General features: G+C 44.2%; 1 protein-coding gene across 11 annotated transcripts in view; it reads right to left on the bottom strand.

Moving 5' to 3' along the window:
• Positions 1–26217, bottom strand: part of LOC144604332 (copine-1-like) — a 103203-nt gene that overhangs the window by 63920 nt on the left and 13066 nt on the right. For 6 of the 11 annotated variants that reach the window (XM_078418581.1, XM_078418580.1, XM_078418579.1 and 3 more), the window contains one exon: positions 19800–25599. The exons of 4 other annotated variants lie outside the window; for them this stretch is intronic. In XM_078418581.1, the coding sequence (XP_078274707.1) occupies positions 23061–25574 (2514 nt within the window). In that variant the 5' untranslated portion in view covers positions 25575–25599 and the 3' untranslated portion in view covers positions 19800–23060. Of the gene's footprint in view, positions 1–19799; positions 25600–26217 lie in introns of those variants that run through there. One more of the 11 variants, XM_078418587.1, reaches the window with a different exon arrangement.

The following is a 26217-nucleotide window of genomic DNA, read 5'->3' on the forward strand; positions in this document are numbered from 1 at the left end:
TGAGCACCGCCTCGAGAAACTCGGGATGGATGGTAAATGACTTTGCCAGCAACGCCCATCAATATAGAGGTACTCCTTCTGGATTACAAGCCAACGCCCTCAAGTGGTCGAAGGAAAGAACAAAATTCAATAGCATGTCTAATAAAAAATGTGCAGGAAGGAACTGCAGATGCTGGTTTCAACCGAAGATAGACCCAAAAAGCTGGAGTAACTCAGCGGGTCAAGCAGCATCTCTGGAGAAAAGGAATAGTAACGTTTCGGGTCGAGTCTGAAGAAGGGTCTTGACCCAAATCGTTACCTATTCCTTTTCTCCAGAGATGCAGTCTGACCCGCTGAGTTACACCAACATGTTGTGTCTATCTTCTCATTAAAATGTCATTGGACATTTCTGCTGCTCAGCTAAGCTGGCCTTCTGTCCTCTGTTGGAATTTATGTTTGAACTTTGAAGCAATAAGTGGATATGACAACGTATGCAAATGTTTACTTTAGTTTAGTTTAGAGATACAGCACGGAAACAGGCTCTTTGGCCCATTGAGTCCGCACCAACTAGTAGTCTCCGCACACTAACACTATCCTACAAATTTACAATTTTACCAAGCCAATTAACTTCCACATCTGTGCGCCTTTGGAGTATGGGAGGAAACGGGAGCACCCGGAGAAAACCCACGTGGTCATAGAATTATAGAGTGATAGTGTGGAAACAGGCCCTTCGGCCCAACTCGCTCACACCTGTGTTTCCCCGCTGCATTTCTCAACTACATTAGTCCTACTTGCCCGCGCTTGGTCCATAACCCTCTAAACCTGTCCTATCCATGTACCTGTCTAACTGTTTCTTAAACAATGGGATAGTCCCAGCCTCAACTACCTCCTCTGGCAGCTAGTTCCATACACCCACCACCCTTTGTGTGAAAAGGTTACCCCTCGGATTCCTATTAAATCTTTTTCCCTTCACCTTGAACCTATGTCCTCTGGTCCTCGATTCCCCTACTCTGGGTAAAAGACTGTGCATCTGCCCGATCTATTCCTCTCATGATTTCGTACACCTCTATAAGGTCCCCCCTTATCCTCCTGCGCTCCAAGGAATAGAGTCCAGCCTGCTCAACCTCTCCCTGTAGCTCACACCCTCCAGTTCTGGCAGCATCCTTGTAAATCTTTTCTGAACCCTTTCCAGCTTCCAGCTTGACAACATGGTGCCCAGAACTGAACACAATATTCTAAATACGGTCTCACCAACGTCTTATACAACTGCAACATGATCTCACCAACACCTTATACAACTGCAAAATGACCTCCTAACTTCTATACTCAATACTCTGACTGATGAAGGCCAAAGTGCCAAAAGCCTTTTTGACCACATTATCTACCTGCGACTCGACCTTCAAAGAACCATGCACCTGTACATGGTCACAGGGGGAATGTACAAACTCCGTACCCACAGCACCCATAGTCAGTATTGAACCTGGGTCTCTGGCGCTGTAAGGCAGCAACTCCATCACTGCGCCACCGTGCCGCCCAATGGTTATATGCAATTCTAGAAGGGATCTGACAAAATCTCCTGAGAGATTGCTAGCTGGAGTTGTAGCTCATGAAACTGAAAGCATATTATTAAAGTGACTGGGAATGGCTGAAAACAGATTATTCCGCTCCTGTATCTCAATTATGTAAAATGATTCTTATGTTGAAGCACAATATGGGGCTAAGCTGGTTTAATGTATTCCCGGGACCTTATCTAACAACAGAGTCAAAGCATTGTACAGCAGGGAAACAGGCTCATCGACCCAACCTGTCTACACCAAGTTAGCACACTGGGCTAGTCACATTTGTTTCCATCAGGTACATAACCCTCTGAACCTTTCTATCTAAATGGCCTGTGAAAATCCTAATGTTCATCATATCATCATATATCTACAGCCGGAAACAGGCCTTTTCGGCCCTCCAAGTCCGTGCCGCCCAGTGATCCCCGTACATTAACACTATCCTACACCCACTAGGGACAATTTTTACATTTACCCAGCCAATTAACCTACATACTTGTACGTCTTTGGAGTAGTGTTATCCACTACTACAGCTTCATTCCAGATACAGACTACTCCCTGCATGAAAAACTTGCCCATCCCACCCAAATCCACCAGCCTGTTCTATTTACACATTTGAAGAAGGGTCCCGACCCGAAACGTCACCCCTCGTTTTTCTCCAGAGATGCTTCCTGACCCGCTGAGTTACTCCAGCACTCTGTGAAATGTCACCTATCCATGTTCTCCAGAGATGCTGCCTGACCCGCTGAGTTACTCCAGCACTCTGTGAAACGTCACCTATCCATGTTCTCCAGAGATGCTGCCTGACCCGCTGAGTTACTCCAGCACTCTGTGAAACGTCACCTATCCATGTTCTATAGACAATAGACAATAGGTGCAGGAGTAGGCCATTCGGCCCTTCGAGCCAGCACCACCATTCAATGTGATCATGGCTGATCATTCTCAATCAGTACCCCGTTCCTGCCTTCTCCCCATACCCCCTGCCTCCGCTATCCTTAAGAGCTCTATCTAGCTCTCTCTTGAATGCATTCAGGGAACTGGCCTCCACTGCCTTCTGAGGCAGGGAATTCCACAGATTTACAACTCTCTGACTGAAAAAGTTTTTCCTCATCTCCGTTATGTTTCGATAAGATCCCCTCTCATCCTTCTAAATTCCAGTGTATACAAGCCTAGTCGCTCCAGTCTTTCAACAGATGACAGTCCCGCCATTCCGGGAAATAAACTAGTAAACCTACGCTGCACGCCCTCAATAGCAAGAATATCCTTCCTCAAATTTGGAGACCAAAACTGCACACAGTACTCCAGGTGTGGTCTCACCAGGGCCCTGTACAACTGCAGAAGGATTCTCCAGAGATGCTGCCTGACCCACTGAGTTACTCCAGCATTCTGTGAAATGTCACCCATTTCTTCTCTCCAGAGATGCTGCCTGACCCGTTGAGTTACTCCAGCACTCTGTGAAACGTCACCTATCCATGTTCTCCAGAGATGCTGCCTGACCCGCTGAGTTACTCCAGCACTCTGTGAAACATCACCTATCCATGTTCTCCACAGATGCTGCCTGACCCGCTGAGTTACTCCAGCACTTTGTGTCATTTCACAATCAGTTGTTTCCTCTCATTTTACAAAGTCCATTAGTTCCAGACTCCCTGGTCATTCAGTTACTTTTTCCACCCTATCAAGATGCAGATGTGTTGGGATTTCAGGGTCTCTCCTACTGCCCCAGATAGGTGTCACCAAAGGCCTTGCCGATCTCCAATAGACCCCATCTGCCTGATCCACCTACTGGCTTACTTCTTCAAACAAACTCAATTAAATTCATGAGACACACCTCTGGCACACACAAAGCCACGCTGACTGTCCCTACCCAATGCTAATGTGAAAGGGGCAACGTTTAAAGATGTGTGGGGCAAGCTTTTGTTTTGGTGGGGGGCCTGGGCTGCCAGGGGTGGTGATGGAGGTAGATACAGTTGTGGTGTTTAAGAAGCTTTTCGATAGGCAGGAATAGAGGGATATGCAGGCAGAGGAAATTAGTTCAACTTGGCATCATGTTGGGCACAAGCACTGTGGGCCAAAGGGCCCGTTCCTGTTCTGGAATGTTCTATGTTAGATGAGAATGTTCTAAATGTACAGCTCAGCCGACAACTGAGTCCTTCATGAATCAGAAGTTCAAAATAGACTGTGAAAGCCAATCTGACTTCCTAGCTTACGTTTTAAAATTGCACACCAACATTGTTGGCATGTGTGGCACCTCCAGACCATCTCTGGCAGCCTACGGAACTGAGTGGCTTATGAGGTCAGAGAGGACAACCTATCTCAACCGCACTGTGGATTCCACAGGATAAGAGATGCAGCACCGGAATAAATGGCCCTTTGAGTCCAATAGACAATAGACAATAGGTGCAGGAGGTGGCCATTCGGCCCTTTGAGCCAGCACCGCCATTCAATGTGAACATGGCTGATCATTCTCAATCAGTACCCCGTTCCTGCCTTCTCCCCATACCCCCTGACTCCGCTATCCTTAAGAGCTCTATCTAGCTCTCTCTTGAATGTATTCAGAGAATTGGCCTCCACTGCCCTCTGAGGCAGAGAATTCCACAGATTCACAACTCTCTGACTAAAAAAGTTTTTCCTCATTTCTGTTCTAAATGGCCTACCCCTTATTCTTAAACTGTGGCCCCTGGTTCTGGACTCCCCCAACATTGGGAACATGTTTCCTGCCTCTAACATGTCCAACCCCTTAATAATCTTATACGTTTCGATAAGATCCCCTCTCATCCTTCTAAATTCTAGTGTATACAAGCCTAGTCACTCCAGTCTTTCAACATAGTCCACGTCAACTGTCATCCATCCTTTTACACAAATCCTACATTAATCCTATGTTTTCTTCTCCCTACATTCTCTACATCTCCCTTCAGATTCTACCCCTTCCACAGATCGCCTCACACACTAGAGGTAATTTACGACAGTTAATTAATTTATCAGGCCACACATCTTTGGAATATAGGAGGAAACCAGACTCCACCCTTGCAAATTCTATTTTCAGCTTTCCTTTGAACCTGCTGTGGAATCTCCCTCTAGTACATATCCAGCATTCCAGTCCCTGGTCACTAACTGGTTCAAAGTATTTTTCCCCCCTTATGTCACTTTTGCTTCTTTGGCCCATCATCTTCATTGCTAGTCTAAAGAAGGGTCTCAACCCAACACGTCACCTATTCCTTCTCTCCAGGGATGATGCCTGACCCGTTGAGTTACTCCACCACTTTGTGTCCACCTTCATTCTATGTGCCCAAATTCATGATGCAAAGGCCAAGGAGAAGAGTTTTGCTCCATCTACTTTCATGTAGTCTTCATGATCCCTTCACAATCTCCTCTGGTCCGAGGCAAACAACCTGACCTCTCCAATCTTTCTACACAACTAAAGCCCTTTATCCCTGGAAATATTCCAGTAAAGCTCTGGGCCCTCTCTAATGTCTTCACCTTACCTCAAATGTGGTGCCCAGACCTAGACAACCATTTAGTTGCAACAAAACCAGGAGTTTTATAATGATTTATCATGTCTACCTTGCTCTTTCACTGTAAAAAAATATATAGTTTTGTTGATGAAATGTCAATGAGCGAAATATAGCCGACATCGAATATTTTTACACTAATCACTAATCCAACCCAAACCACTTTCCAGCTTCCAACCTCCCCCCCCCTCCCCCCACCCCACAACCCCAAAATCAATCTGAAGAAGGGCTCAGATTCCAATCTGAAACGTCACCTATCCATGATCTCCAGAGATGCTGCCCAAGCCAGAGTTACTCCATCATTGTGTCTTTCTTTGGTATAAAACAGCATCTGCAGTTCCTTGTTGTTGCACTTTCTACCCACATTTCCATCAACTCCCCCCCTGATTCTACCACTCACCCACATATGAAGAGCAACTAACCCATCAACCTGTATTTTTGCAATGTGGGAAGAAAACCAGAGCTTCTGGGAAGTAACCCACACGGTCACAGGGAGAACGTGCAAACTCCACACAGACAGCATGGGATGCAAGGACTGATCTGGGCTACTGGAGTCAAGGCAGTAGCAATACTAGCTGTGCCACGTTGCTGTCTACATAAAACATAAGGGATAGCTTAGTAGTGCCCCTGTGGTTTAATATGTAAAACTTTTGGTTTAAACCCTGTTTCAAAATAGAAAAATCCTAATTGTATTTTATTGTAATTTGCATTTAGTTGTGAGATTTGCAGACAGATTAGTTTATAAAATTAACCCTCTGAGGAAGGAGGAACCAAGCTTTGGTGATTTCTACACTGGTACTTTACAGGGAACTGATCACCAGTGCCTGGCATCAGCGTTCAGCAATCTAGTTACTGGACCAGTAATCCCCATGTCCGGTCAAGAAGTACAAGTTCAAATTTCATCACGTCAGCTGAAAAATTAGCTGAGTCAATTAAATAAATCTGGAATAAAAAGGTGGTATCTGTAACGGTAAGATTGATTTAAAACCTCTCTCATGTTATATAATATCTTTTAGGGAAAGATATCTGCCACCCTTTCCGACCCTGACTTGTTCACCCAAAAGGCCAGGCAAGCCACTCGACCCAAAGTATTTAGGGATGCTATATAAATGCTATCCTGGAAATGCGAAGCAACACACAATCCTTTTTTAGTTTAGTGAGAGTAGGTGTGGAAACAAACCCTTTGGTTTGTCCACACCGACCAGTGATCACACGCACACTAGTTCTATCCTACACACTACAGACAATTTACAGAAGCCTATTCACCTACAAACCTGTATGTGCGAGAAAACCGGAGCACTCGGAGGAACCCCACGGGGTGAACGTACAAACTTCATACAGTTAGCACCCGTAGTCGGGATGGAACCCAGGACTCTGCCGCTGTGAAGCAGCAACTCTACTGCTGCGCCACTGCCCGCCTGAGTGACTGAAATGGACATTTGCAATAAACTAGCGACTTACAGGGTCAGGCCTGCTGTGGTGTTTTATAAAACACTGGTATTCCACAGGCACAAAGCCATCAGACCAGCTCATCCATGCCAATCAAGAGGCTCATTTGCCTATGTTTGACCCAAATCCCTCAACCTTTCCTATTCCTGCATCTGACCAAATCTCTTTTAAAAGTTGTTATTGTATCCACCTGAACTACTTCCTGTGGCAGCTTGCTCCATACATCCATACATCTGAAAATGTTGCCTCTCAGGTTCCTATTAAATGCACGGTGGCGCAGTGGTAGAGTTGCTGCCTTACAGCGAATGCAGCGCAGGTGACCCGGGTTCGATCCCGACTACGGGTGCTGTCTGTACAGAGCTTGTACGTTCTCCCAGTGACCTGTGTGGGTTTTCTCCGAGATCTTCAGTTTCCTCCCACTCCAAAGATGTACAGGTTTGTAGGTTAATTGGCTTGGTAACTGTAAAAATTGTCCCTAGTAGGTGGAGGATAGTGTTAATGTGCGGGGATCGCTGGTCGGCGCGGACCTGGTGGGCCGAAGGGCCTTTTTCCGCGCTGTATTTCTAAACTAAACTAAATCTTTTCCCTCTCACCTTGATCACCCCTCAGCCTCTTGCGTTTCAAGGAATAAAGTGCTGGCCTGTCCAACCTCTCCCCACAAGTCCTGGCAACACCCTTATAGATCTTTTCTGTACTCTGTGCAGCATTATGGCATGCTTACCATAGCAGGGTGCAGGCACACCAATATCTTACACAACTCCAATATAACATCTCAACTTCTCTACTCAATGCCTGTCAAAACCCTGTCTACTTGCAATGCCATTTTCAGGGATCTACGTTTGTAGGTGTCTCAACTCTACACACTCCCGAAGGCCCTACCATTCACTGTCAAAGTCGTACCCTGGATTGACTTCCCAAAATGCAACATCTCATCTTATCTGAATTAAGTTCCATCAGCCATTCCTTGGCCCACTTAATCCATCCAATTTTCTGGCTATTATGGTGTCACATTTGACTTGGAAATAGTCTCAGTCTCACATTCATTGCACTCCCAAAACTACTCTGCCCATTTCAGTTGAATGACAACAAAAGTCTTCACCTCCATCCTCAAGACCCTATTCCCTTACAGCCCCCCCCTCCCCCCCACCCAATTGTAATCCACCTATCAATGGCAGCAATGTCCAGCTGCCACAACCCTAACCATCCATTTCTCTTTCACCAATGCTCCTCAAAATCTGTGACTATCTGTGACTTTACCAATTGGTCCATTTCTCCAATGTTACCTTATAACTTTTTCACCCAGAGAGTTATGAATCTGTGGAATTCTCTGCCACAGAAAGCAGTGGAGGCCAATTAAATTGATGTTTTCAAGAGAAAGTTAGATATAGCTCTTAGGGCTAACAGAAGCAAGGGATATGGGGAGAAAGCAGGAACAGGGTACTGATTTTGGATGATCAGCAATGATCATATTGAATGGCGGTCGGTGCTGGTTCAAAGGGCCGAATGGCCTACTCCTGCATCTATTTTCTATATTTCTATGGTTCTAAATCCGGATGTCATATTTTTTAATATTGCTGAAGCAGAGTCTCACTCTGTTAATCTTCTTTAGTTACTTTATATCAAGGCCTTCAGTTTCTTTCCTCTACGTCTTGATCATTCAAATTAAATTGCACACAATTGTTCTTTTAGGGACATGTTAGTTTGGGACCAGAGACAATGTATACATTTGCAGTGTTCTCACTTCTCTTACCATCACACCAGGCAGCAGGTGCAGCAACTTCATTCTGTGTGATCATGGATGATGGGTGTGGGCCTCTACTCAAATGAGTGAAGTTCAGAGGGATTACATATTCATCCACCTCCATTTTAGATTTTCTAATGATCCAGTTTACACCAGCCCTCAGGGGGAAATAATTCCAGAGATTCACACCCGCCTCATTTTTAAATGATCAGCTCCTAACGTAGTTATGTTCTCATGGTCAAGACTCACCCACTAACATCTACCCTCCTCTGACCGCGTCTGTTTGAACATAGTCACCCCTCATTCCTCTAAACTCCACGGACTACAGGCCTAAACAACTGAGTCTCTCTTGGTTGGACAACCTTCTCATTCCAAGAAATACCCTTGCATATCTCCTTTGCACTGCCTCCAATGTTACTGTGTTTCTTTTATATAAAGAGAGAAAAGTCCAGACGAGGCCTCAGCAACAAATTGCAACACCATATTTGTTTTTAACACAAACCACTGTGCAATGCAGGCCAGAAATGCTGTTTACCTCAACTATTTGTTGCATGTGCTACCTGCTAGCTTTTTGTGATTTATGCTCCAGAACACACTGAACTTCACACACTGACAGTCTTCATTTAGGTAATAATCTACCTTTTGCTTACCCTTACCAAAGTATTTGACCCCACACTTTTGCATATTAAACTTCACTTGCAAGTCTTTTGCCCACTCACTCAATCTATCTAGACCCCATACAAAATCACCATATCCTTAGCATAACATGCCCTTTTACCTATTCATCTGGAAATCTGGAAACCTTCCTCCTAGGCTTTACTACAAATAGCAAACAATTGCTAGCAAAGGAAGAATCCCTTGAATTATCCACGGGTTACTTCCTCCAATCTGAAACGGACCCATTTATTCCTACCCTCCTCTTTCCAGAAACATTATAGATATCATGTGATCGGAGCAGAAATAGGCCACACGGGCCATTAAGTCTACTCCGCCATATAATCATGGCTGATTTATCTCTCCCTCCTAACCCCATTCTCCTGCCTTCTCCCCATAACCATGACACTTGTAGTAATCAAGAATCTATCTATCTCTGCCTTAAAAATATCCATTGATTTGGCCTCCACAGCCTTCTGTGGCAAAGAATTCCACAGATTCACCACCCTCTGGCTAAAGCAACCCCTTTTTAAAACAACGTCCTTTAAGTCTGAGGCTGTGACCTCTAGTCCAAGACACTCCCACTAGTGGGAACATCCTCTCCACATCCACATCAAGTTCGCATATCGTCCGAACAGATCCACGGATGATGCGGTCTCCCAGGTTCTGCACACCGCTCTCTCTCATCTGGACAGCCAGAAGGGGGGCTATGTGAGGATGCTGTTCATTGACTTTAGTTCAGCTTTCAACACAATAGTCCCCACCAGACTGGCTGAGAAGCTGCTGGAACTGGGGCTTAGCACCCCTCTGGGCCTGGGTCCTGGACTTTCTCACTGCCAGGCCCCAAGTGGTCAGGATGGGAGAACACACATCTAGCCCCCTCACCCTGAACATAGGATCCCCCCAGGGTTGCGTCCTTAGCCCCCTACTGTACTCCCTGTACACACATGACTGTGTGGCCAGGTTCAGCTCAAACTCCATCATCAAGTTTGCTGATGACACTGTGGTGGTGGGCCGGATCTCCGACCGGGAGGAGGTGGCTGATCTGGCACTCTGATGTCAGGACAATAGCCACCTCTTGAATGTCAAAAAAACTAAGGAGCTGATTGTGGACTTTAGAAGGGCTCAAGATCCAAGGACGTACACGCCACTGGAGATAAATGGGTCTATTGTGGATAGGGTGAGCAGGTTTAAATACTTGGGAGTCCACATCAAAGAGGATCTGACATGGGCAACGCACATTGCCGCACTGGTGGGCAAGGCAAAGCAGCGCCTTTACCACCTTAGACAGCTGAGGAAATTCAGAGTGCCTGAGGATCTTTCATTGCTTCTACTCTGGGGTTGTCGAGAGCTTCCTGTCCGGCAACATTACAGTCTGGTTTGGGAACAGCTCTGCCCAGGACAGGATGGCCCTGCAGAGAGTAGTGCGTTCGGCAGAATGCACCATGGGAACTACACTCGTCCCCCTGCAGGACCTATACATCAGGAGGTGCAGATCGAGAGCAAGCAAGATTATGAGGGACCCCTGCCACCCCAGTAATGGACTGTTCCAGCTGTTACGGTCAGGCAAGCGCCTCCGCTGTCACGCTGTGAAAACGGAGAGGATTAGACGGAGTTTCTTCCCACAGGCCATCACAACTGTTAACTTTTATAACTCCAGGGACTAAATTTTGTCTTCTCTGTATTAACTTATTTATATGCTGTAACTGTAATTCTTTTTTTGTGCACAATCCGCAGGCATTGCCACTTTCATTTCACTGCACATCGTGTATGTGCATGTGACAAATAAACTTGACTTGACATCTACTCTAACCAAGCCTTTCAGTAAGTTTCACTGATGTCCCCCCCATATCCTTCTAAACTGCAGCAAGTACGTTTCGGGTCCCCTTCTTCCGATCTCGATTCAGAGAAGGGTCTCGACTCGAAACGTCACCCATTCCTTCTCTCCAGAGATGCTGCCTGACCCGCTATTACTCCAGCATTTTGTGTCTACCGTCAGGATCATCAGAGAGATGGTAAAGCTGACAGCCTGTCTTTAAATAAAAGATTAGAGGAATGTTAATCTTGTTTAAAATCTTGTTGGTGCCTGGATGCAATGTTCTTTTAATTACAAGCAATTTAAGCTACTCAAACACGATCTTTCACCCCCACAAAATGCCCTTAAGTGTTTAAAATGGTAAAAAATCACACAACAATCTCCCGCCTGATTTAATTTTGATGAATGCTTTTACAATAATCCAAGCATCAGATCTCCACCATATTTATGCTGCTGTTCTGGCAAGCTACTTCACAGTTCTTGTGCCCATACTCAAAATTCTCACATCCTGCCGGCCAGTCATTGATTCAGTAATAACTTTCAATATACAAGGAAAGCAAGATACAATGAGTTCCTTTCCATCCTATCTCTTGTCCCCTAAAACGCCAAAAACATTATAAAAACAAATTGCTTATTAGACTTTCTGATAATTTCCTCAAAAGTATCAAAGATTCACCTGAGCTTTGGAAATGAGATGGTCAGGACAAAACGTGATGAATAGAACAACTACTTCTCTTCTCCACTGTTAATTTTGTGGTACCAAATGCGTCGACTTAGTATAATAACTAGTTAAGTGGGGTGGCCAAGGTCACAGGATTCTACACACACAAGCAACTAATGGCAGCAGGACTGATTATAGGAAGATTCAACAGATCAATTGTGGGGTGAAACCAGCAGCTAATTGTACAGCTCTCGTTAGGAAGAAACTATTTGCATCATGAGACTAGCTAGACTGAAATTTCTTTTTTTGGATTGAGGCAACTGAGAAAGGTTTAATAAAGGTTTATTAAATGAGCGAACATGAAAGAAACATTTCCCTCAGCAGAGTGGGTGAGAAGTGGATGAATTAATAGGTGGACAGTCACGGGAATTTTATTTGCAATTCAGAGTGCCTGAAAGGGTGGTTGGGAAAATAAAATCACATTTAAAGAGTACCCTGCCTGTATTTGACCACAGATCAAGACCTTCATTCTGTGCTGTAAATTTCTGATGAATCATTGATAGAATAAGTGACACCGCTGTAACTAGGTTATACCTGATTTTCAAATTTAGCACTAAATGTTTGGCAGTCATGCTATGTGACACAAGCATGGTTATGGTAGTGTTGGCAATATGTTGGAGCAACGTGATGTCATTAAGAGTTTCACACCATCTGTAAATTTCACTTCCTTGTTCCATACTTTACTCCAGTGTCAGAGAGTGATACTGCGTGAAAACAGGCCCTTCAGCCCAACTTACCCACACAGACCAACATGTTCCACCTACACTAGTCCCACCTGCCTGCATTTGGCCCATATCCCTCTAACCCTATCCTATCCCTGTACCTGTCTAGATGTTTCTCAAACATTGATAATATTACCACACATGCCTTACTGTTAATATATTTAATAAGCCAAGAGATATGTCAACGAAATCAGAGCTTCAGCTGAAAGATCAAATCATCTTGTTGTGAGGCAGATTGCTTCTGGAAGCATCCATTTATTTTGATCAATTGGGATATGCTGAAGGAATTCATCATTGAAATAGATCTTCAATGTACAAAAGTTGGTGATCACAATGTGTGGATCTGACAATCTGTATTGTTGCCTATCTACTGCACCATCTTTAACTTTAAATCCAACTCACTTTTATTTTCCCCTCAATTGCCAAGGCTTTCTCCTTTCAATTGACATGATATTCCCTTAACTAGTCCATGTGACTATTGATTAGCTTGTGTGATTTATACATTTCTCAGAATCCCCTCCCCTCCCCCTCGCAATGTGCCCTGGATATGGGTCCACCGAGCAGAAGGACGCTCTCCTCATTCACTGAACGACCTCATTATTTTTAATACACCCTCACCGTGCTCTGGTCCATGTAGACAACCCTTGTTCCTCTCCAGACAATGGAAACTTCTTGTCCCTGGTACAATTCTCAAAGATCTTGGTACCATGGCTCAGAGGGTTTTATACTTCAGTGAAGGATGCAAAAAGGAGGTACCGGGACAAGATGGAGTCACAGATGGAGCAGCAGGACACCCAGCGCCTTTGGCAGGGGCTACGGACAATAACTAGCTACAGGTCCAGCACCCCCCTCAACCGGAAGTGCCGGCTCCTCCTTAGCTGATGACCTGAACTCTTTTTATGCACGGTTTGAGACGGGTAACACGATCAGCTCGCCGTCTAAAAACAGCACCGAAGGGGCGCTGGCTAGCGAGGCTGGAGGGGGATCCACCGCCGGGGACGTGCGCACATTCTCGGTGTCCGAGCATGAGGTGAGGTGGGCTCTGACGAGTGTGAACATGAGGAAAGCTGGAGGCCCAGATGGTATATCTGGGCGAGTGCTAAAGTCTTGCGCTACTCAGCTTGTTCCAGTGCTCACCACAATATTCAACCTCTCCTTGGCCAAGTCAGTGGTCCCTGCATGCTTCAAAAGATCCATCATTGTACCGATGCCAAAGAATGCCTCTCCAGCGTGTTTAAATGACTACCGATCGGTGGCCCTCACCTCGGTTGTCATGAAATGCTTTGAGAGGCTAGTCAAGAAGCACATCTGCACCCTCCTTCCTCGCAACATGGACCCACTACAGTTCGCATACCGTCCGAACAGGTCCACGGATGATGCGGTCTCCCAGGTTCTACACACCGCTCTCTCTCATCTGGACAACCAGGGGGGGTTATGTGAGGATGCTGTTCATTGACTTTAGTTCAGCATTCAACACAATAGTCCCCAGCAGACTGGTTGAGAAGCTGCTGGAACTGGGGCTTAGCACCCCTCTGTGTGCCTGGGTCCTGGACTTTCTCACTGCCAGGCCCCAAGTGGTCAGGATGGGGGAACACACGTCTAGCTCCCTCACCCTGAACATAGGATCCCCCCCAGGGCTGCGTCCTTAGCCCCCTACTGTACTCCCTGTACACACGACTGTGTGGCCAGGTTCAGCTCAAACTCCATCATCACGTTTGCTGATGACACTGTGGTGGTGGGCCGGATCTCCAACAACGATGAGAAGGTCTACCGGGAGGAGGTGGCTGATCAGGCACTCTGGTGTCAGGACAATAGCCTCCTCTTGAATGTCACTAAAACGAAGGAGCTGATTGTGGACTTCAGAAGGGCTAAACATCCAAGGACGTACACGCCACTGGAGATAAATGGGTCTACTGTGGATAGGGTGAGCAGTTTTAAATACTTGGGAGTCCGCATCACAGAGGATCTGACGTGGGCAACGCACATCGCCGCACTGGTGGGTAAGGCAAAGCAGCGCCTTTACCACCTTAGACAACTGAGGAAATTCAGAGTGTCTCTGAGGATCCTTCATTGCTTCTGCTCTGGGGCTGTAGAGAGCATCCTGTCCGGTAGAGAACATTACAGTCTGGTTTGGGAACAGCTCTGCCCAGGACAGGATGGCCCTGCAGAGAGTAGTGCGTTCGGCAGAACGCACCATGGGAACTACACTCGTCCCCCTGCAGGACCTATACATCAGGAGGTGCAGATCCAGAGCAAGCAAGATCATGAGGGACCCCTGCCACCCCAGCAACAGACTGTTCCAGATGCTACGATCAGGCAAACGCCTCCACTGTCACGCTGTGAAAACGGAGAGGATGAGACGGAGCTTCTTCCCACAGGCCATCAGGACTGTCAACTTTTATAACCCCAGAGACTAAAGTTTTGTCTACACTATAGTAACTTATTAACTTTATTTATATGCTGTAACTGTAATTCTTTTTTGTGCACAATCCGCAGGCATTGCCACTTTCATTTCACTGCACATCGTGGATGTGGATGTGACAAATAAACTTGACTTGACTTCCCCTTCAGTGCAGTTCCCAGACTTGGAAATATTAGACTGGTGGGTCTGAATTTCAGACATGAAGGGTAACAGGTGGCACCTAAAACTTGGCTGCTCTTGTGTACTGAGTCTACACTTTTGTATTTGTCTATGATCCTGCCTAATGTATACGAGGATTGTCACTGAACTGTATGCAAAAGGAATCTCACTGTACTTCGCCACGTGTGCCAATAAACCATTGAACCATTGATTAACCAGGGATTTGTGATGGTTAATTGTAACCTCTCTTTTGTGTTTAATTATAGTCATGATCTCATTTTCCATAAAAAATAACTCACTTTGTCACCTTCAAAGCTTTTGTATGTGTGAATCCAAATCTGCCCCTGCATATCTTTAAAACTGCTATTAACTTTCTATTAACTGTCTATTAACTTTCATTTTCCTCACAAATCTGCCTGTTTCACATTGTATATATTCCTTAGCCCTTCCACATTTTATTTACACTTTACAGTTTTCAAAATTTGTCGATATCAAACTTCAAAATTATAACATGCACAAAAACCATTAATATCCAAAGACCATGGTCTGGTCAACACCTGAAAATCCCACTGTAAACGTGCCCTCGGTCTGGGAAGAACTATTCCACCATTATTGATTTATTTGGAGCTAATTTTATGTTTTGTGCTCCAGTTTCCATAGGTTGTAAGTGATAAGGCATGTGATAAATGATAAGGCAGGTTTTCTGTAGTGAAATCTACTGCAGTGCATCGTTTAGATTAAATAAAGTCACCTATAGTCAAGGGAATTTTAAACGCTTTGATCAATCAGTGGACATCACCTGCTGCATAAAACATGGTCCCCACACGTAATGCCCCACTTCTGTCGGTGTGCCACCGTTTGTTTCACTGCTGGTCATGCAGGTTACCTAATCTACAACTGAAGGAAATGCATGAGCATAATTGCCTTCCTGTTGGACGGGAGAATGCTTTCCAATTTATTACCTTTCCTCTGTTGACATGGATGTGTTGGATGGGAACTATTGGCAGGAAGGTCAATCTTTGGGTTTTTTATTGAGTCACTGGTGTCTGCGTTAATCCAGTTGGCGATTCTGTATCCTGTGGTTATCGCTGATGAAGTCTCCGTATTAACACCGCCAGGATGTGATTTACGCTGTCCAAAAAAAACCTAACCAGATGGGGAGCGGAAGCGCGGAAAGCTGAACGGGACATTAATCTCTCTTTTGTACTTGAGTGTAGATCGCGTGAAACGTCGCAGTGTCTCACGCTGCTATCGCAAGAGGAAATGGCTACTGAGAGTGGAGATGGTTCATTCCCTCTCAAGCCTGGTGCCCAACTGGGGGAAAAACAACGAAGTTTACACCAGACCAGTGGCCGAGTTAACTAGAGACGCCAGGAAGATTTGTAAGCCATTTTCGAAATGGCCAAACAAAAACTTACGGCGATGAGAATCGAGCGTCAGATCTGCGATTTAAAATATACCCAACCCACTGTGCAGAAATCACGAAGCTCCCTGTGGTGTAACTTTGCTATCGTCGCGCTTTCTCTCCGTTCTTTCATTTGGAACTTACGAGCTTTTGTTTGGGAACTTTAATAAAACTGCTGGAACTCAGCGAGCAAAGCTACTATGGTGGATTGGGGGAGCTAATGGCAATGTTGCGGGACGAACCCCTGCAATGAGGACTGGAAGTTGACAATCCTTATCGCCCCTCAGATGCTGCGCGACCTGTTGACTTCCTTCAGCAGTTATTCTGTAATTTCCTGATTCCAGCATCTGCAGTCACTGGTCTCAATATTCCTCTACTGGTTGTTGTGAGGAGCCCTCTCTTTTATTCTCTTCTCTTCCCCCCCCCCCCCCCCCCCCTCCCCCCAATTTCCAACTAGAGGTAAGAGCGCATTAATGATCTTGCACATCAGTGTTCGTTCAGACACAGTGTTTATGCCACCGGTGTCTTCTCTCTACAGATGCTGACTGACATGTATTTCCAGCGATAGTCTCAGATTTCCAGCAATTGTAAAAAGACCCACATCCAAACTAGGACGTCTATAACGACAACCCACCGCTCCCGCTCAAGAGAAAATCACGTAGAGGGCAGTTTACCTTCGAACCCTTAATCTATCCAGTGCGGTAGAGAACTAGGGATCACTGTGATCGGGGCAATTACCAGTTGAACAGTGTGGGTTTACTTGTGTAGTATTATTCCCATCTCCAAAGGGAAACCAAGGGACGACTATTTCTATACCACAGATGGACGACGGCGGAGTACCACATTACTTAATCGATGACTTGACCAATGAAACGCAAAACTCACGCCAACGAACCAAGTTTATTGATATTTTAATTACTGTTTAACTTGTTTTGTAACGTTGGTTTCAAATGATCGCCAAAGCAGCTACTTAGTCAAGGGATGAGGTCTTCCCCCCACCCACCCACCCCATTGAACGACGAGCATAAGTGCTGCAGGTGTATATAACACATGGGCTGCTCGGAGAACGAGCTTTTCTTGCTCCTGAAAAAGGCCCACGTAAGATGGAGCTAGGTCGATCTTGCTGGATGTCAATTCTCCAATTTGCTGGGCTATTTTAATTATAATATAATTCATTCACTATCAGGGTTACAGGCGACTGCAGCTCCCGCGGTGAAGCGCATGTCCTTTAAAAAGGCTCGTCGGTAATGCCCATGGACGCAATGGGTCCGTTACTAAAATCAGTCTTTGAACATTGTCAATGGCAACGTGAAGGATGGGTACCTGAACAAGGTGGCAAAGAATGATTGGGACTTGGGAATCACATCTCGGGGAGCCAATGTCTTCAGGACACTAACCTGAACTAACTTGCCCCAATCTCAGGCAAGAGTAAACATGAAGGAGGTAGGACAGATAGTTAGTTATTTCACTTTAACATGAGGTTGTGTTTGAAGGCTGGGGTTAGGACAGGTGGGATTTTTACTTTGCAGTTAAATCTGGGTGCAAGTGTATGATCACAACTGGATGAGCACACGAGTTGATCAGGGAGTTACTTGTGAAGAAACGCTGGCAGTATGTACAGTATGCAGAGACGAATCTCTCCTGCATAAATGTGTGGAGGTTGCAGTTCCTGAATAGATTGCAGCCCAGAGTTTGGGTATTAAGGCTTTTATCATGGTATAGCATTTAGAAGTTTCACATGTTTGTGAACAAATACTAGAAATGTGTTAAAATATCAAAATAGAATTATGCCACAGGACCATAAAGTGGTTTGCTCTAATGTTTTCAGCAGCATGGTATTTTATAAGTTTCATATCATCTCCCATCTTGGAAAGTTTCATGTAAGGCTGTTGACAGGCACCACATGGGAGCCCATGTCCAAACGGAACAATACTGGGCTCCTGGGTAACTTGGAAAACTGGCTCCACCATCCGCTGGATTTTCCCCAAAGGTCATTTTTGTGACTGGAAGCCTGCTACAACTCTGTAAAACACTGGGTAGGCCTCAGCTGGAGGGCCGTCCATTCTGGCCGCTGCACAATAGCAAGGACATGATTTCATTGGAGGGGTTGTAGAGACGATTCACTGAAATGTTGTCTGGGATGCAGCATTGTGAGTAAGCAGAATGAAATGAGGAACTGTAAGCTGGGTTTGTTTTCCTTTTAGCCTCAGCCCGACGGGACGCAATTGAAATGCACCAAATTGGGATGCGTGGATGGTGAGAAACTTCTCCCTACAACCAGAATGTATAGATTAAGGGGTATAAGATTTAGAGGGATTGAGGAATATTTTTTCATAGCCAGTGATGGTCGCATTCTGACCCAACTGCGGGTTAGGTTGCAGGAGGCAGATGTTTTCACAATGCATGTGTTTAGGTGAGCACTTGCAACTTCATGGCATTGGAACCTACAGATGTACAGGGCACTGGGGTTCATTTCGATAGGTACGTGATGGCTGGCATGGTCACAATGGGCTAAGTACACCACACCTTGCAAATTAAGCCATGCACCAGCCAGGTGCGCTGTATACATCCCAACTCTCGCAGAGATTTGTTCACTTGATCTTCAGATCTTCAAATGCATAGTCCAAAGTTTACATTGAAATATTAGATCTCATGGGAGGGCTGCTCTAGGGAACAATGTAGTGGTCACAACAAATAGCTACCAATGTGTTCCTTCTCCTGAGTATCCTGACCAGAATCAACATAAATTATGCTTCAGAACCAACCAAAGGATATACAGTGAAAGCACAAGTACATCATGTAACGTCAGTCACTCGTTCAAATCCCAACATGACTTAAGGTGATGCAAAGTAGTTGTGCAGTGGCACCAGGAAAAATTATCATGAAATGCTACTGGACTAAACATTCAACTGATTCACTAATGTTCTTCAGGGCAAATAAAAATTCATTCCAACTCAGATGTAGCTGTCACCGTTCTACCACTACATGATAGATTCTTAATGCACTCTGAAACAATCCAAACCACCTCTTTGTAATGTTTGTTATGTATGGTGCACCCTACCACTATTTCAGTGGTAAAGCTGCTTACAATTTCATCCATCTTCAATGAAATGAAAAACATCTGTCCAAGATGTAAGTGCGTATCAGCGTTCTATCATTGACTTTATTTACCCACTCTTTCCTCAAATCTACATCAACCTACCTTTTGCCAGCTGACAGCACAATGACTTTGCAATCAAGGTGGTAGGAACTGTACTCAGCAGCCAACTCTGAACCAAAGTTCTCAAAATTCAAAGGCAGAGTTGACAGCAACTAACAGTGGCACATGAAAGGACCACCATCTGAATAGTCAGAATACTCCTCAGTAACACAAATATCATCAACCTTTGCATCTGATTAATGTGGAACATTCATGTGGATCCAATGGCTCCACTCGTCACTGCAATATATCCAGAATTCAACGGCTTGTCAGCTCATGATACTTAACGTAATCGCAAAACAGCTCACCAATCAACCGTAACATCGATAATCAGATGGTATTTCTTGCAAAATATCCGGTTGAGTTTCATTCACAAAATGACCATTTTTACCAAAGTAGTTTTTATCCATTGGCACACCACATTGAGAAATACCACATCTTTATTTGTTTCATCTTTGCACAATAATGAGAAAGACAATTAGCATTGTCAGCCAGAGCTAGATCATTAAAGAAAACAACTTTTATGAGACACCATGAAACCTTTCTGTGCCAGTTTGATAAGAGATAGATGAAGTATGAGAAATAGACAAATACATTTGGAATTATTTTAAAAACTGCCTTGGAATTACTTAAAACTGATCAAAACCAGCAGATTTTCTATGAAATATAGAATACAAGCAATGCCTTCGAGAGATGCACCCTATGTATTCCACATAAACAAAGGATCATTAACAAATGAATGATCATGTAAAAAGTTAGCAATGAAACCAGGCTATCTGGTGCACAAAATGCCTTTTAATTCAGAGAGAACCAGGAATTGCAGAATGGTCTGCACAATGTTGAGAGATAGCATACCAGTGTCTTTCCAGCAATGTCAAAAAGCAGGCCAAGTAAATCAGACACAAGCAATTTAAACACATGAAATAACGTTACTCTGTCATTTTATATATGCATTTTAAGGATCATACAACAGCAGCAAACAAAACGTCAATGTAAATATTATGTACAACTTTGAAAATTGAAAGTAAATTGAGATCAGAGCATCCAAGGACAAGCCAGACAAAAATTTGCTCATTCTATTTTGATAAGAGTTTCTACCTATTGCATACTCTCTGCAAAAAGTAAACAGAAGGGGAAAGTAGTCAGTATTCCTCAAAGGGTAAATCAAATCTAATCTAACCATCAGTGGATCTTCTTTTGACATCAACAAAAGTGAGAGTTAAACTAAAAATAGGCCTTTGTTCCTTAAGCAGAACTCAAAGCATCTTAAGGCTGAAGAAGATGCTAGTGAAGGAGTGAGAAACAATGCTAGGCCAATAAAATAAACTTCAAAACAAAGAGAAACATTTAATTATAGGTGGAGAAATTCACCGTTCCCTTCACTTCAGTTGATTCTCACAACCCAATGAAGGACAGCAATAAAACTCTTCATCTGGAGATCACTGTCACTGGCGATCACTGAAGAAACTCAAATAAAACATTACCGTATTACTTTTCATTCAAATTAAGTACAGGTGATCAATGGGAGAAATCAGATGGATAATAGTCCTCCCAAACCTGTAATCAGTATTGGACAACTTCATTTCCAACACGCCATCGGGTGCACTAAAATATCTTCACTATTTCACACAAAATACAATAATCAAAAAGACAGCCAACAAACATGCCATTTGTCTGGCTTTTATTTAAAAAAATGCAACACAAAGCTTTACATCTAAACCTAAAAGGAGCCGTTTCCTTTATTTATCACGGAATGCATTTTATTGACAGAAAGCTGCAAAAGATAAAGGTGTATGTACAACTTGTTCTTTTACATCATGGTTAAGTTCAAAACTTTGCCTGCTGATCTCAAATAGATGTAAATTAAAATTCATCGGTCTGCAAATTACAAAGTCAACCTTTAAATGCAACTATGCCAAATACAAAGACGCTTAATATGTTGCATCTGCAGATATCCCGTCACACAAAGAACAATGCAGTTCTTACAATAGTTCTTACACGTAGTATATAGGAACTTTTTACATCAGCCCACTGAGCAGACTTTGAGCATTGGCCTGTCGAGTTATTTGACTCGAGAATTGACGAGCAGAAGCTGAGAGCAGCTTTGCCATTAGCTACCACTGCCAATTAAAACTTCCCACTAGTTTTGAGATCCCGTATGAACTTGTGCTCTTGTAAAGAGACCAATGGGTTCCAAATGCCACCCCACTGGCCCATGCTTTAAAATAAATTGGCACAGTACATTGAGACTGAAACCTTAAAACTGAAAACCACAGGGATCCAAAATCCAAAATGTACTGGGACCTGGATATTGCTCAGTAGACCAATAAAGTCCTTTCCCCCCACTATACAGTGTAGTGTTGCACACGTTTCCAGATCTCCTTTCAACATCATTTGCAAAAAACATCAAAAAATTCAAACAATTAATACGCATTGTTCTATTTTCTCTTAAAAATGGCATCACACTCTTACTGATTCATTTTGTATCCTTTACAAAAAACTTACGATATGATACAGTAGGATTGAGTTATGGGTCATTAACAAGACTGTACAGCATTTTCCAGCACAAGGTACTGTAGTTATCCAGCACATTTGCTTACAAATACATTTCAAATGCTAGTTACACTAAATTTCTACGAGCACTGCATGCTGGTATGAAGACAATCAACCCTTTTCCAGTGCCAGAGTGCAATAAATTTGCAGCTCAACTTTAGAAGAAACATTGTTCCAAGAATTCATCCGATCTTTTTGAGTGGGTTTTATTTAGGCTTTTTTTGTATATTTTACAAATCAATGAGCATTAAAAAAAGTATTAACGCAGAAAGAAATACCACCATGCGTCAGGATTAATTGTTTGATTCTGGCCAAAACCTTCAGCAGGTCGCCTAAATACTAGTAGCCTGCCGTGGTCAAAATAATATTCCTCTCAGTTTTCTGAACAAATGTATTACTGTTCCAGCATGGATTTGAAGTGTGGGTACTAGCAGAACAATTAGGTAACTAGCACATTAGTAAATTCTATAAACAGTTGAATGTCAAGCCAACGGCCACATATTAGCAGGTGTCTTTTGAACACGTGAAACAACTTAACCCACAGCTTGCCTTGTATGTACAAAGATCAGAGAGAATGGTTGCACTCCAACTCCAAGATTCAAAGAAAATAAACATACCATGCCCAGAACAAGAGGGTCAACATGCATATTAAGAACTGAGTTTTCAACTGATTTATCCCCTAATTCCTACTATTTCACTGCATCTATTGACAGCCAACAATAATACCCCAAGGACACAAATACAATAATTTACATCAGTTAGAAAAAATGCCCAACCTAAGACTAGCTCTGTGCATCAATTCCACACAGAAGTCGAGTTATCTGCACTTGACGTGCGACCATAGAGAGCTTTGTTCCACTCAGCCGTCAGGCTGTGAAAATCAAAATAATTGCATTGTAACAACGGAGTATTAGCAACTAGTATGTATCTGTGTTTGCCTACAGTACGAGTAAGCTAACAGTTCCATGGATCTACTGAACACATCCAATTCTGCTAGGTCTACACTATCAGTGGTGTGTACTTAATTTCCACTTACGCATACATTTTCATTGGATTCAAAATTATCTGGGTCAAAAAGTCTGCTGCAAACACTTTCAGATTGTAGGTCAGAACGTCAGACAACCTCCGTAGTAACTGTCTGTGCTAAAGGCAAGCACAGGCATTAAAATTCAGGGTTAACCCAAGACTAGCTTGACTTTCCTAGAACCCATCGGTCTATCACTGAGGTCTACAACTGCGGACATTGCTTCGTCACAAGACTCAAAAGCAACCATTGCTTCACCTGTGGGCATGCCTTGTTCGTTGAATTGCAGACACACGGAGTCAGGAATCACACGGTAGCCATAAAAGAAATCCAGTATTTCATCCACTGACACTTTAAAGGGCAAATTCTGAACTTTGACCACAGTTGGAGTGTTGGTGCTGAGAGGACCACCTCCATAGGTTGGCTCAACTCCCGGTGCTGGAAAGTTACTTGCACTGCTGCTCCCAAAGGGAGTCCCTCCCAAGGGACCATCACCAGCACTCCCACTCACTCCTGATGTCGGAACTGCTCCAGGACCAAATAGACTACTGGATGTACTAAAGCTACTAATAGGGTTAAACGGTGGTGCAGGGCCATTAAGATTACCTGAACTGCCACCAGGAGAAAACATTTTCTCTCCTCCAACACTTGGGAGGAAAAGGGGGTCAAGACTCCCTTGATTTGGATTCTTTTGACCTTTGGATTGAAATGGTGGATTTGTTTCCATTTCTTGCTTCTGCTCGAGAGTGATTAGTTGGAGAAATGCATTGCGCCCATTTAATTTCTTGCGATGTAGTCGTTCAGCTTTCTGTGCTTCTTCTTCATTTAAGAAGTGCACAAGTGATTGTCCCAGCCCTTGCCCATTGGAGTCAACAAGAATCTGGACGCCATTTTCTGACAGTCCAATACCTTCCAGAAATTGGAACACATCACTTTTTGTTACATTGTAGGGTATATTCCATATGTGCCCGCATACTTTTGGTGAACAGCACCCATCCTCGGTTTTCATGTTTACTTCTCTCTTTTGCTCACTCTGCACAAAATTGTGTGTTCTTTTCTGAATGATTTCCAGTTTTTCTAACATTGCTTTTTTGGTAATAGGATGCACCTGGATGAAGCGACTGCCCATGTACTGCTTGTGGCGGCACAATGCTGCTTGATAGTCGGTGGGATTTCTAAATTCCACAAACCCTTCACCAGTTGCTCTTCCATTTGGTCCATAAGCTATGTAGATGCTATCCTCGATGAGCTCCAACTTATTGAAGAATTCCATGATGTGCTTGTTTTCAGCTTCGTATGGTAAGCCTTTCAAATAGACACAGAACTCCTTCTCATGGGGAGAGCGTGATCGTGATCGTTCGCGTCGGCTTGGAGATTCAGACCGAGACGTGTGAAAGGGAAGCAGGTTTTGTCCATAATGCCCTATGCTTGGTGGGGGGCCCATGCTTTTAGGTGCATTAAAGCCAACTACAGCATTCAACCATTGTCTCTCTGTTGCAGGGAACACATTGGCAAATCGCTGTCCTATCATCATTTTTCCATGACGTTTTAGAGCTTCAAAAGTGTCGGAAGGGCCATAAAACTTCACCATTGCATCTCTGTTATTGCGTCCCAAGTGGTCTTTCATCATGTGTACTGCATCAATTCGAAGTCCATGAAAAAAATCCCTCACATCCGAATCCATTGCTGTGAATGGCATGCCATAAACATGGACATACAAGTCATCTGGATTAATTGGAGGTGGTCCTTTATTGATGGAACTGTGAGAATTCAAGGGATGGATGGGGTTCAACGAACCCAAAGGACCCATATACAAGGAACCTAGGCTACTACTGATGCCCAAGGCAGATCCAGAGCCATTCATTCCACTGGGCCCAGAGCTTCCTAGAGGATGTGTGCTCCCTGCACTCAGAGGCATTGGTGGCAGGCTTAGTATAGGGGGTATAGGTGGCATTGGGGGAATAGGAGCAAGGGGAGCTATGGGAGGAAGGGGAGGCACTGGTGGCAGTGTTGGCAAAATACCAATTGGAGGAATTGAAGGCATAGGCGGTAGTGATTGCATTGTAGGTAAAGGAGGAAGTGGTGGCAGAGGTGGTACTGAGTTTATAGTATTTAATGGCGGCATATTGCTGGTCATGGTTGAACCCATACTAAACCCAGGGCTGCTAAAAGTGGGATTGTGACTGGAGGGCGTGCTTCCAACACTGGCTGCAGAATAGGTAGGCACATTCTTATTGCCTAGGCTTTCATGTATCGAGGAAGCTGTAGTAACCATAGTGGGCGTGTTTAGATTAGCCATAGTAGTAGGCAAGTTACCCCTTCCACTCAGACTAGTATTGGTAGGCGGCCCTGGCCGACTGGACCCCACCGGAGGCATATCCACATTACCAGTCTCAAAACGTCTACGACTGAGCTCAATCATATTCTGCATTTCAGTTTTACTACTCAGCAGCAGTGATACTTTAGATCCTTTAATCGTGCCCCCACCACGCATCATACCAAGCCGCGCATCTTCATCTGTGGAGAAAACGATGAAAGCCTCACCAAGTTCACCACCTACAATATGCACGCCACCATCCGGAATGGTTAATCCAGAGAAGAAATGGCGGATATCCATTGTCCCCGCCACAATGGGGAGACCCTGCAAGCGGATGACCACGGCCATGCTGAACCCAATCAACAACAACCACCTGCAGATAAAAAAGGCACGAACTCCATCAGACTTGTTAGAACAAAACCAGCCTAACCAGAATGTAAAAAGTACTTAGCATACAAAAAGCCATCACAAAAAAACCATCTGCGCACAGAAGCCACGATTTAGAATGAATTTAACAAACACTGCATTAATTTCAGTCCAACGTGCATAAATACATGACCTAAAATTTAATACATAGCAATTTAATTAAGATACAATAATGAATCAATTCACTGCTCCAAGTTGTACATTTAACAAAATACTTCCCAGGCTGTTCATACAGACATATTCAGGTGAAATTTAAGAGCATATCAAGGAGTTTCAGATTCAAACTAGAAGCTTGAACACAAAGGGCTGGAGGGTAAAACTGAAGGATCGGCAGTGGTGGAGTAGAGAGATTAGGGGCGGAAGGCCAGGAAAGTGAGGGTGGGCGAGGTGGCAGAGGGCCGGTGGAGGGGAGAGAGGGACAGAGCACTGACAGAGGTGAGAGAGGAGGGAGCAGCGGAAGGGACAGAAGAGCAAGGGTTAGGGGAGAAAAAAGAGGAGCATGGAAGGGTGGAGGGGAGAGGAGAAAAGATGGAGTAGGAGGAGGAAGGAAAAGCATTTTGCTGGG

Source organism: Rhinoraja longicauda, chromosome 22 (genome assembly GCF_053455715.1).
Source record: "Rhinoraja longicauda isolate Sanriku21f chromosome 22, sRhiLon1.1, whole genome shotgun sequence".
NCBI lineage: Eukaryota > Metazoa > Chordata > Chondrichthyes > Rajiformes > Arhynchobatidae > Rhinoraja > Rhinoraja longicauda.